Consider the following 12,858-nt stretch of genomic DNA (forward strand, 5'->3'; position numbering starts at 1 on the left):
GGGATGGGGCCCAGCACAGGTGAAGGCTGGCAGGGGGTGCACTTCCCAGGGGAGATGGGGAGCAGGCCCAGGGTGGTTTGGCGGGATGGGGTCCAGCACAGGTGAAGGCTGGCAGGGGGTGCACTTCCCAGGGGAGATGGGGAGCGGGCCCAGCACAGGTGAAGGCTGGCAGGGGGTGCACTTCCCAGGGGAGAGTGAGGGGTACAGGCCTAGGGTGGGCTGGCGGGATGGGGCCCAGCACAGTTGGAGGCTGGGGCAGCCAGGGCAGGGCCACTCCATAAGAACAGGGGGAGCACATGTGGCCTGGATACTGATAAGGGGGAAGGCTCGAGTGGGAACCTGCTCCCCCTGGGCAGCCCTGTCCTCCAGGAGAGGGGGCAGGAGGGGGTGCTGCAGCTGGACAGTGAGGATGTGTGTGTGGGCAGGAGACAGACTGAGGGAGGGCACATGCGGCTGGCCTGCCAGGGGCATCTAGGGCTCCTGGGATGAGCACAGGTGCATGGGGACTGAGCCACATGGGCCTGGGCTGCCCTAGGTGGCTTAGCCTCAGGTTACAGGTTTAGAAAGGCCCAAGAATGACCCCAAAAGCTGGCCAAAGAGCCAGAGGGGCAAGCATGGCCACAGGCAGTAGCTGCTGGCCCAGGCTGGAGAGTCTTAAGGAGCATTGAGTCAGAGGACACGGGAGAGAAAGGTCCCCAAGATTCACCTGTCCTGCCACTGGGGCTACAGTGTCCCTTACCAGCATGGCAAGGACCAAGCAAACCTCAACAAGTGGGCTCCAGAAGGGGGCAGTAGACCCTGGGAAGAAGGCATAGGGCCCCTGGCGGGAGGGGCTGCTTGGTCTGTCACTACAAAGCCCTGCGAGGCAATGCTCAGAAACTAGCATTGCCCCACAGACAAACAGCTCAGGAACGATCCCTCCCTCCCTCCTTCCCCACTTTCTTTTCTAGTTCTGGACCATGGGTGGCTGCAGGACAGAGGTGTGTTTCCTGGCATGCAGAGGGCAGATTGGAGCCCTCTCCTCTGCTCAGCCAGGGATCAGCTGAGCTCCGGGTAGGCCCTGTGGCCTATCTGGTGAGACCTCACTGGCAGCAGGTCCCACTTGGGAACTGGTGCTTGGGGAGGTCACTTATAGAACACTAACCACGTCTAGAGGCAGCCTGTGAACCTGTAACAGCACCCTCAAAGTGAATTTCCTGTTTTGAAGTGTGAATTATTCATAAATTGGTTTTACAAAACCTTGATGAGAGCCCCTCCCCACTGCTGCAAGAATGCGGTGGCTCTGAGTGAGGAGACATGCAGTGACTGGAGCAGGTGGCCCAGGGAATTACATCTCTATCCTCCTTCAGACTGGTTTTTTGCCTTATGGATTTTCACATGTCTCTCATGGCTGGAGTAATTGTTCTATGCAAAAAGAAAAGGAAAAACTCCGGATCTATTCCCCTGCCACTGACAGAAAGGGAAGTGTGATGCTACCAGCCAGGAGCCTGTCATGCTTCCCGGAAGCTAGTGCACTGGAGCAATGAGAGAACGGCTCAGCATTCCAAAATAGGCTCCATAGAGCTCCCTGGCAACTGCCCCGCATACCTATGAGAACGGGTCCCATGGCTGATGCAGGCCATGCCACCCAGGTTCCCCAAGGTACAACAGCACCACCTGGGCTCAGGTGTGGAGGCCCAGGGCGAGCGTCCAGAGAGCTCATGCACGCTCGTGGGCTAAGGGTTCAAGGCATCCAGCCAAATCACACACTTGAGTCTCCCGGGACAATTTGGAGGCCAGGTATCAGACGACCTGGCATCCTAAAGATAGGCCCACGTGCAATGGACATCAATGGGAAGGTCACTGAGAATCTCAGCCCAAGCTAAGCCACTGACTCTGCTACCAGGAGCTCAGCACACCAGCCCCTTTCTCCTCTGCGGCTACTGCCCAGACACTCTGAGACTAGCAGTGTCTGTTCTGACAGTGGTGTCATTTACCTGGCTCTGTGGTGATGTATGTCACTGCCAAAAGAGGAGACACCAGTGAACTCCAAGGAATGGAGAGGACCCACACTTTCCCACCCATGAGAGCTGGGTCACCCCAAGTTCCTTGCCAGTAGGCGGCTCCTTCTGGACTTGCTTCCTACAACCACGAACGACAATCCTGACAGGATGCTGTTAGATTTCACTGTTCATTAAAATATGTCCCTTCCAACTGATGATTTTGGAAGAGTGACAATTATCCCCCTTTTTTTAGTGTATATGAAAAAGAGCTTTCAAGATGAGGCCACTAAGTTATAGGCAAACCATTAGAATAAAGAAGTGAATTTGTAACATTGCTAAGGAAAATCACACCAGACAATATATAAAGTGGATGCAAAAAAGTCAGAGAACCAAGCTTGAGAAAACACCATTTAAGCCATGTGGACAAATTGGAAGACAAGAGAGTAGGAATGTTGCTTCCATCTATAGATTCACTGCCATCTCAGCTGAAATTCCAGCAGTTCTTTGTATAAATTAGCAAACTGATCCCCCAAATCACAAGGAAATGCAAAGGGCAAAGTAGCCAAGCAAGCTGGAGAGAGGACTGTGCTGCAGGGCTTGGCCTGTCCTCTTCTCTGTCCTACAAAGCTTTCGGAGCTGAGACTGGAAGTGGCAAGATAAGCCTCAGATCAGAACAGAAAACCCAGGAACAGCCATGTGGAGAAGGCTGTGGATCCACGCAAGTAACACAGGGTAGGCTGGATACTCACAACTGGAAAAATGTGCATTCCCTACCTCACCCTCACCCCAAAGTGCATTCTAGGGGTACTGTTGGGCTAAAAGTAGAAGGGAAAACAGGGTTTTAGAAAAAAAGAGGAGACTGTCTCCTTCAAGTTACCAAAAGCCCTAACCATAACAGAAAAAGAACTGATAAATCAGATTTTATTAAAATAGAGAATTTCTGTTCATGAAGAAAAAACATTTATGGCCAGGCACGGGACTCACACCTGTGATCCTAGCACTCTGGGAGGCTGAGGCAGGTGGATTTCTTGAGCTCATGAGTTCAAGACCAGCCTGAGCAAAAGGGAGACACGGTCTCTACTAAAAATAGAAAAACTGAGGCAAGAGGATGGCTTGGGCCCAAGAGTTTGAGGTTGCTGTGAGCTGTGATGCCACGGCACTCTGCCCAGGGTGAAAGCTTGAGACTCTGTCTCAAAACAAACACAAAACAAAACAAAAGAAAGCACCAACATTTAGGCTGGTCTTGGTGGCTCACTCCTGTAGTCCCAGCACTCTGGAGGGCAAGGCGGGGTGGAATGCTTAAGCTCATGAGTTCAAGATTAGCCTGAACAAGCGTAAGATCCTGTTTCTACCAAAAGTGAAAAACGAGGCAAGAGGATCGCTTAAGACCAGGAGTTTAAGGTTGCTGTGAGCTATGATGTTATGGCACTCTACGAAGAGTGACAAAGTGAGACTCTTTCTTCAAAAATAAAAGGAAGAAAAAACATTTAAAACGTGAAAATGAAGTCCACAGAGTGAAAAAAAGATATGTATTTATAGAGCATGGCTAAGAATTTGTTTCAGAATACACACAGAACCACTACAAATTAGTTAAGAAATACCTAACACAAAAGAAAAATATCAAAAGACTTGAACAATTTACCAAAGAGGATATTCAAACAGCCAATAAAAATATGAAACAATGCTCTATTAGCCCTCAGGGAAACACATCATAAGGTCTACGCTGTCACAGCCAGATAAATAAATAGCAACTGCTCCCCCCGCCCGGGCAGGAGCGTGAACTGACTCAACGCCCTGGAGAACCGTCTGGTGGGATCTGCTCAATGGAAGCGGCAAACACCATGAGTGACCCTGCAGCAGACTCCTGCCAGGTGCGCCTGACAACACCACCCACGTGGTGGTGTCAAAAATACTCAGGAGCAAAGATAAACACAATTTTACTGTACTATATCCAAGGCAAAATTAATGCAACCCCCCATAATAAACAAAATATGACCCCCTCAATGTTTTCTAGGAAAAACAGGGTCAGTATGACTGCTTTTTCTTTTGCTACAGACTCTGATATGACTGGGCCTGGTACCAGCCAGCACTACACATGAGGGCCAAAAGCTGGACACCTACCCACTGGCTGGAGAAGGGACAAATTAATTTAGAGTACTCTATCCGGCACTTAGAATGAGTTGTGACTATAAGCAAAACCAAGGCTGAGTGAAGCAGGCAGACCCAGGGCTACAGTCACATGATGACTCTCACTTAAGTACATAGCCAGGCAGGATAGTAGTCTTCTTGGGAGCAGGGGCAGGAGCTGGGGGTGGGGGGAGCATTTTAATGTGGGTTACACAGTATGCTCAGTTTGTAAACACTCACGAGGCTGCACACTTATAGTGTGGACAGTTTTTTTTTTTTTTTTTTTGAGACAGAGCCTCAAGCTGTCCCCCTGGGTAGAGTGCCGTGGCATTACAGCTCACAGCAACCTCCAACTCCTGGGCTCAAGCGAGTCTCCTGCCTCCGCCTCCCAAGTAGCTGGGACCACAGGCGCCCGCCACAACGCCCGGCTATTTTTTGGTTGCAGCCGTCGTTGTTTGGCGGGTCCGGGCTGGGGATTCGAACCCGCCACCTTAGGTGTACATGGCTGGCGCCTTAGCCGGTTGAGCCATAGGCGCCGAGCCAGTGTGGACAGTTTTTAACACGTATGCTAAACCTCCAAAACGGAGGAAGCCAAATAAAAAGCACAGTATGTGGCCCACATCAGTTACCGCCTCCCTGTTCCTACATGTGAAATTATTCCCAGGTGGAGAGTACTGATTCCAGTAGACTAGAAATGATATTGCAAAATCCTTGGAAAGACACTTGGCAAAGATGCCTTGCACAGAAATGGAAGTATTCAGTTTAAAAGGGACACACATGCATATAGAAACCACATCATTTCAGGTAAAAGCAGACAGTTCTCACCACTTAAAAGCACAAAGTGAAGCCAGGCTTAGAGTGCAAAAAAGCCAAAGTGTCATGAGGTTTTCCAAACTTCTCTTGCAGTGACAAGGCTCTGACCCCTGTAGGAGGTGCAGGCACTAGAGGTCTGGCTGGGGATGATGTGGGCACAGGCACCATGCGGGGTGCAAGGCACTGCTCTCCACAAAGTTGGTGACTCTGATGGGGACACTGTTGCTGCCCCCAAAGAGTTCATGGTCTATGAAAGGTCTTTGGTCTGGAAGACCACGGTCACTGACAAGCCCACTGTGGGGAGTCCAGGGACGACTGTGTTCGCTTCTATTTCAGGGTAGCCTGCAACAGACTTGAACATTAAATAAAGACGGTGGATGCACAATGGACAGATGGACATAAGAGTGACAGCCAGGCGCAGCAGGTGCAGCAGGGTGAAGGGTGCTCACAGAGCTCCTCCCACTTTGCTGTAGGTTTGAAAATTTCTACAATAAAACACCACCGGGAAAACATGGAACATCAAAAGGAGGGCAACAGAGGCAGAGAAGTGCCCCAGGGGGTCACCTGGAGGTCAAGACACCTGTACTTGCAGACCACAAACATACCCCGGTCCTGGCAGGGTGGGAAGGCTTCCCCATGACCCAGACATGCGCCAACAGTGAAACACCTTTCTCATGAGCCCAACCCTTCCTGCACACAGGTGCCTCTGCCCCTGGCCCAAGGGTGTGACACCTCACATTAGTGATGGCAGGTTCTTGTAAGCAGGGACCTGTATACGCGGCCACGTACCACGTGCTGGGCTGAGTCCTTAGTACCTACACAAACTCGCTCAGCCCTCCAGGATAACACCTGGAACTGGACGCCACTAACCCCTCCCTTTAAATGAGGAAACTGAGGCGCAGGAGACCACCAAGGTGGCTCTGTGAGGCTCATGGCTCTGGTGACAGCTGGGGCTGCTTGTCCCTGTGGCCATTGCTGAGTTGCCCTCTAAATGCCCGGGCCCTTCCAAGCCCACTACCCCCTGCCCATCCCACCCTATGCTCGGCACTGACACGGGTCCCCTGAGGGCAGGGGCTGTGTCTGACTCTACTGGAGTCCTACACGTAGCAATGCTCAGTAAGTAGAAAACCAGGATGGCCCCTCGTGGGCTTCTGGGCAGAACCAAGGTGGGGTCAAACGCACTGGCAGGTGCCCTGAGGCAAACTTGAGCCAGGGCAGGGGACGTGCAGGATGCCGTCAGGGGACTCACCCTGAACGCAGTGCCCTCCTCGATGATGGTCGGCAGCTGAGACAGGCAGATGTCCACAGCGAGGTCCCAGGCTTGCCTGGGGAAAGAACAGAACACCCCGCCCGGGGATGTTACCAACAGGCACACAGAGGAGGGCAGCTCACAGGCGGGGGATCTGTGTGCTGGGCAGGGCTCTTTTTGAGAGTTAGAGGAAAGTGTGTATAAGTCTGGGGGACCTGGAGACAAGGGTGGGCAGAGGGGAGGTCCAGGCTACTCTGAACCCTGTGTGGGGACATGACACTCTTGGACAGGGCAGGCACCTTGGGCCCTTACATCCTGTAAAGCATTCTTACGTCCTCTCTTGCAGCTCAGGGCTGAAATGCCCTCAGCAATAACACGAGGTGCATAATGTCCTGGCAATTGTCTGTATCCTGGGTGCTGAAGGCCTGGAGTACACTAGAAGGAGAATTTCAGCACACCAGCTGGACACTTCCTTAGTCCTTTTAAGAGTCCAAGAAAACTCAAGGAAGTTGCACCAGGGCACGGGACAGCAGTCCTTTGCAGAAGTGTGCCGTGAACCAGCCACACCTCATGGTCTGTGGCCCACAAAGGCAGCTACAGACAGGCCTGGTTTCATCTGTGCAGCCTGAAGGGAAGGGCTGCGGCTAGGCCACTGGAACAATGTGTGGTCCAGCTGCCCAGAGTGTGGGCAGCAGAGGCAGGAGAGGCTGGGCTGTCCATGCATCTCAAGGAGAGAAGGAAAACAACTATGCTCATGGTATGAACAAGGAGAAAGGACCTAAGGGAGTCTAAGAACTACTGCAATACAAATACTGAGACCCACTCACCTAGGGCAAGGCTGGTGGCCCATACACATCGACAGCACACAGGGCAAGTCCACTGCCCACCACCCTCGGTGGGCCAGATTCAGTGACCCAGAGTGCGCCTATTAAACTCTAAAATTGCATGACATCTTTTAAACAGCAGTGTTCTCTGATGAGCATTTTATCACTTGATCAAACTATTAATAGTTGTGTTTTCTAAGATAAAATTCAAACAAACCAAAAATCCTGACTTGGGAGTCTCAGCTGAGGCCATGAGGGGGAATCAGGCCTGTCAAACAACAGGGCCAGGAGGGGCCTGCAGCCAGAGGGAGCTGGGGGTCTGGGTTAGCTCCTCCCATGGGGCAAGGTGGGGGAAGCTGCCATTAGCTGTGACTAGCAGATCTGAATGTGGCCCCAGCTCCGGGCAGCTGGAGGGTGGGACTCTGAGCTGTCAGCTGCTCCAATGAGTCATGTGCCTGAGAGACCTGCCATAGGCGTGAGCCTGGCTTTCAGGAAACAGGCCTGTGATGGCAGGCGCGGGGGCGGCCAAGAGCCCATCAATCAGGAACACAGAGCCCTGGAGAAATGTGAGGTTTCAGGACCCCTGAAATTGAAAGTGAAGGAGAACGACTCCCTGATGGGTTTGCATCAAAAATTAAACAGGAAACGGGCTCTGAGTATTTCATCACTGGCTTCCCCCGCCTGAAGCAAGTGTAAATGTATATTACTTTGTGTTTTAACCTCAATTTTTGTTAGGCTTTGTTCCCCTTTCCCCCCTGCTAAAAATTCAACCTCTCCATCACCACCCACGGAATATAATAACTAGATTTTAAATTATTTATTCCAGAAGCTCTCTTCTGATGGCCTCTGCCATGTGTTCCCAGGGGACATGGGCTCTGGCTGTGTGGGGAGGGCAGAGCACCCCAGAGCCCGCCTGCGCCCCTCCAGTCAGCTCAGGCTGCAGTTGGCAAGATCTAAGGTGGGGTGAGCACCAAACTCTGTCCTCCCATCTGAGCTGCACAGTCTTTCCTTCCTTCACAGTTCTGCCCCACTCCTTAAGGAACAGGGATCTGACCCGGGAGGAACTCCCAGGACGGAGGCCACACTCCAGCCTCCCTGGGTGAAGCCAGACTAGACACTGCCCAAGGCTAGGCAGTGGGGAGCTGCCCCAGAAGGCCTTCCCATCTGCTGCAATGTGGGCCCAGCAGCCTGGAGGGAGCCACCTCAGGACAGGGTCCCCAGGACAGGCGCAGCCTGTACCCTATACATCCTAGAGCCCCACTGCCTGTGCTACTTCAGTGCATGTGGGATGGAAGAGAAACTTCATTTGCAAAGCCACTGGATGCAGGGTCACTGACTAACTTGAACTTCAGCCAACACACCTAAGGAACAACCACCAGAGGAGGGAAAACCATTTGGCAGAGCTCTGCCAACTGACCCAGCTGGCGACCTTTGAGAGGGGTGTGAGATGCAGGCCCCATAGATCTACCCAGCTCAAGCGTTCATAACAGGTTGCCAAGGTGCTTCTCATCTCTGACTCAGCAGGAATAGTTTCCTAAGGGAATAGATTACTGCTGAGCCCCAGTGGTTTCCCACTCCCAGGTCTGCATTGTGCTAAATGGTTGAACTGATTCAGCTCCTCGCTAAATTTTAATCTGGGCTCAGTGACAGGCAGGGAAATGCAGCTGCCAACAGAGGTTTTCCATCTCATCTTGGGCCAGGTGGGCGGGGTCCCGATGGCTCCAAAGAGCAGTCTTCATTCCACGCCGGGTGTCATGTGTACCAGGAGCACCAAGGACAGCTCACTCTTGGAGCTCTCTGACATCCAGACTACCAAGGATTATGGTGAGAGTCTAAGAGCTGGAATTAGGCTTCAGTGAGAACATACGAGGATGGAGCACAGGTAAAGCTCCAAAGTACAGACTCCCCCGCAGACACAGGCCTCCTGCAGTGCTGTCTTCTCAGGGGACCACGCAGACACAGGCCCCCATCAGTGTCATTTTCTCAGGGTGACATCTATTTACAGTGACTTCTAACACACGGAGTAGAGCAGGAAGAGCACTGAGCCCCAGTCTGTAGGACTGTGAGTGTGGATTTCTCTCTGGACCCAGGAAGAACAGGCAGGCAGTATGGGCACCAGCCTCACACCTGCCTCTCCCTCAGGGACACACCCTTGGTTTTTAGCAGGTTGGGAGAACAAGTACTGGAGAAGCTCATCACACTGAGACACTCTGCTGGGATATAAAGAGCTTCTTCTTCTTCTTCTTCTTTTTTTTGAGACAGTCTCACTATGTTGCCCTGGGTAGAGTGCTGTGGCGTCACAGCTCACAGCAACCTCAAACTCTTGAGCTTAAGCAATTCTCTTGCCTCAGCCTTCCAAGTGGCCAGGACTATAGTTGCCTGCCACAATGCCTGGCTGTTTTTTGTTGCAGCCATTGTTGTTTAACAGGCCTGGGCTGGGTTTGAACTCGCCTACCTTGGTGTATGTGGCTGGTGCCCTAACCACTGAGCTACGGGCATCGAGCCACAAAGAGCTTCTTTCAAGTGACATTTGCTGTAACAGGAAGCTGTTAACATCCCTAACAGACGGCACATCTACGGTCTCACAATGAGCAAACTGCCATGCAGGTGGGGTAAGTGCTAGCCTAGCTCCTTCCAGATGAGAGAAGGAAAGCCATGGAGAGTGAGAGGCTATCCCAGGAGGCCCCACATGAAGAACTGCTGGACATAGAGGCAGTCCATATGAGGATCCTAGTACCAGGGTGACATCTGAGAGGACCTGGGAAGAGCATCTAATAAGCTGTAGTCACTCATAACTGGGGTGGGCCTATACCCTGCTGTTGGATGAACTTACCCAAGCTGAGGACTCCTCCAAGCCTCAACTGGTGTTTTTTGTGGCAGCAGAACTGAGGTAGTAGGTGGGCAGGGGCTATCAGAGGCTGTGTGGCAGGTCCTCCTCAGGGTGTGCCTGTCCTCTAGAAGCCCAGGCTGGCATCACTGCCCCAACTCCAGGAACCACGGAAAGCCACAGAGAAGCTGGTGGGAGGAACCATGAGCTACCTGCTCATGGGACCAGCTGTGCTGGCCCACAGTTGGCCAGACCATGTTTCCGGGCTTTCTTCTACAAGGATGTTCCCTCCCGCCTGCTTTTTACCTTCTATTCCCTATCAAAGTAGGTTCATGGACTAATTCAACATTTAATGGGACTGACCAGTGTTTACTTTTCAGCTCTTGATTTATGCTGGCACTGTCGTTACTGAAAAACAGTACTCAGAGAGACCATGTGTAAAATGCACGTGATTCTCCTCCTTGAAATCCATCATCACTGATTTCTGTAAAAATAACCTTTTAATTTTATGTATTTGGCACTTTCCTGCATATAAAGACAAGATCCCAGATGGGAGAGGGCCAGCCTGCATGCACAGGTAAAGCAGGAGGGTGGGGAAGAAGAGCTGCCCACCTCCTGATTCTGCTGGCTGCTAGGGCCCTGGGGGTACCAAGTAATGTCACCCGGAGCTTCTGTCTTCAGAGGCTCACAGCCCAGCTGCATCTGGTGTTGCACATCGCCACCCACACCCATGAACCTGCCCTTTTGTGTGTTTGGTTTGGCTCTCAGAAAGTTTCTTTTTAATAACAGGTATCAAAATTAAAAACTAAATAATTATAAATGAAAATATGAAATTTTGACCACTTAAAAAAAACTTGATGATTGGAACTGTGACACAAACTGCCAGTGAAGCTGCTGGCTGGGCCTGACCACGGGGTCCAGCCCTGTGCTCCCCATACCCACATCCACACCTAGTGGCCCTCCTGGGTGACAGACACCCTGGCCCATCACGTGGTCTGAAAGCCTATTGGGCAAAGACACTCACAGTTTGGTCTTTTGTTTCTCTCTAGTTCTGAATTTATGACCAGTAATGCCTTCAGGATAACAATTACTTGTAAAAAGCAGCTTTTACTGTTTTAAAAACATAAAAAATCTACAAGGAGACGTTTAATTATAAAAGTAGTATCTACTAATTTTTGGCATGGAGAACTGTTACTCCAATTCTATCATCCTACACAAGTATCATTAGTGCTTTGTTATAATTCTATTCATATTTTTCTATGTGTAATATAGATTTTAACAGATATTAATTATATTAATAATAAAATTTGGCCTTATATTTTTGCCATTTAACATAAACAGGGTGTCCAGAAAGTCACTCATGAAGTCGTTATACATGAATGGGAAATTATAGCCAATGTACATCTATTACAAAATAATTCATTACAAAATTTTACAGAGGTGGCAAACATGTAGAGCATATTTTGTAGCTATTTTGTAAAATTCTGTAATTAATACTTTGTAAATAAAGATTGAATTAGCTACAGTTACCTATATTCCCTATGTATGGTGACCTTTAGGACCTTAGGTGACCTGTATAATTTATGCAATAATGAGTAAGATTTTAAGACCCTTACGTCCTTCTATACATGTGCCTCTTAATTTACATCCCTGTATAGTTAGGTGCTACAGTTAGTCCCAATTTTTTCGTCTTATAACTAATGATCTGGCAAACGGCCTTACTTTGGAGTCTTTCAGGAGCCTCAGCAGTCATGGCTGCTTGGCTTTCTTAGGGACCTGTGCAGGGACAGCAGCTGGTTGGAAGGACGGGCACAGCAGGGTAAGAGGGGGCGCTGAGGGCTGGGGCCCGCTGGCCAAGGAGCAGGGAGCCTGTGGCAACCAAGGTCAGGGCCAAGGACAAAGGTCCTGACTCAGGGATCGTGTGCCAAGGTATTACCGCGTAGGAAACACCAGGCTCTGTCCCTGCAAGTGGGCTATGGCTGGCTCCAGAGTGGCATAGGAACACAGACATCCGGGTCCTGGCGCGAGGCACAGCGTCCTTCCTGTACACCCCTCACCCCACTAGGCACAGCTCCAGCCCCCGCTCACTCACGTGAGATCCCCAGGGCAGCGGCCCCACCACGGGCATGGGTGCCCAGGGTGATGGCTATCTAGCAGCGCTCCCTCTGCCTGATGCCGGTCCCATCAGGCCCAGAGGAGCCTATGCGAACACAGATGAATCACGACAGAGCAGGCGAGCCCCTGATTGCTGGTATCCCGCCAGACCGACACGTAGGCAACACCAACAGTGATGCCTTCCTGCAGTGCCGCCACTGGGGGGATGCACAACTTTAGCGTGCCTGGCCCACGGCAGATGCTTAATAAGTCACTGAGATCATCACTTCACATCACCACTCGCGCCGCTCAGTCTGCCTTTCTCCAACTGGCCGTCTCTGCACGGCCCCACAGCGGACCCTCAGGAGACTGCCCTGCGGTAGACAGACTGGCAGTGGTACTGGGGGTATGGCCAGTGACTGCGGCAGGGGGACCTGAAGGTGCGGGACAAGGGTTGCAGCCGCCCCACCCTTGCTGCTCAGCGTACCTCATGGGGACCGTGGCGTCCCGGGTGCATTGGTTAAGCCCCCACGTTTGTGTAACGCACAGAAAACAGAGTTTTCTCCTAATTCTGTGACTGCAACATTTCTCTTTCCTACAGTGGTTAGGGATTTCCAGTCACTAAATACAGCAGGTGCCCATCAGAAGGAAGCTCTTGGCATTAGGAGCCTATCTGGAGGAAGCCCATGGCATGGGGAGCCTATCAGGATTGGAAGCCCAGGCATGCGCAGCCTATCAGCAGGAAGTCATGACATGGGGAGCCTGTCAGGAGGAAGTCCATGGCATGGGATCCTATCAGGAGGAAGTCCATGGCATGGGGAGCCTATCAGGAGGAAGCCCACAGCCCATGCAGCCTATCAAGAGGAAGCCCACGGCATGGGATCCTATCAGGAGGAAGTCCATGGCATGGGGAGTCTATCAGGAGGAAGCCCATGGCATGGG

At 51.5% G+C, this 12,858-nt stretch overlaps 1 protein-coding gene across 2 annotated transcripts in view; it reads right to left on the minus strand.

The window, feature by feature from the left end:
• Positions 1 to 12,858, minus strand: part of RPTOR (regulatory associated protein of MTOR complex 1) — a 319,730-nt gene that overhangs the window by 84,384 nt on the left and 222,488 nt on the right. For both annotated transcript variants that reach the window (XM_003786071.3, XM_023511133.1), the window contains one exon: positions 6,172 to 6,247. In XM_003786071.3, coding sequence (XP_003786119.1) covers positions 6,172 to 6,247 — 76 coding nt within the window. The remainder of the gene's footprint in view (positions 1 to 6,171; positions 6,248 to 12,858) is intronic.

This window comes from Otolemur garnettii, unplaced genomic scaffold, assembly GCF_000181295.1.
Source record: "Otolemur garnettii isolate 467f Iridium unplaced genomic scaffold, OtoGar3 scaffold00018, whole genome shotgun sequence".
Lineage (NCBI taxonomy): Eukaryota > Metazoa > Chordata > Mammalia > Primates > Galagidae > Otolemur > Otolemur garnettii.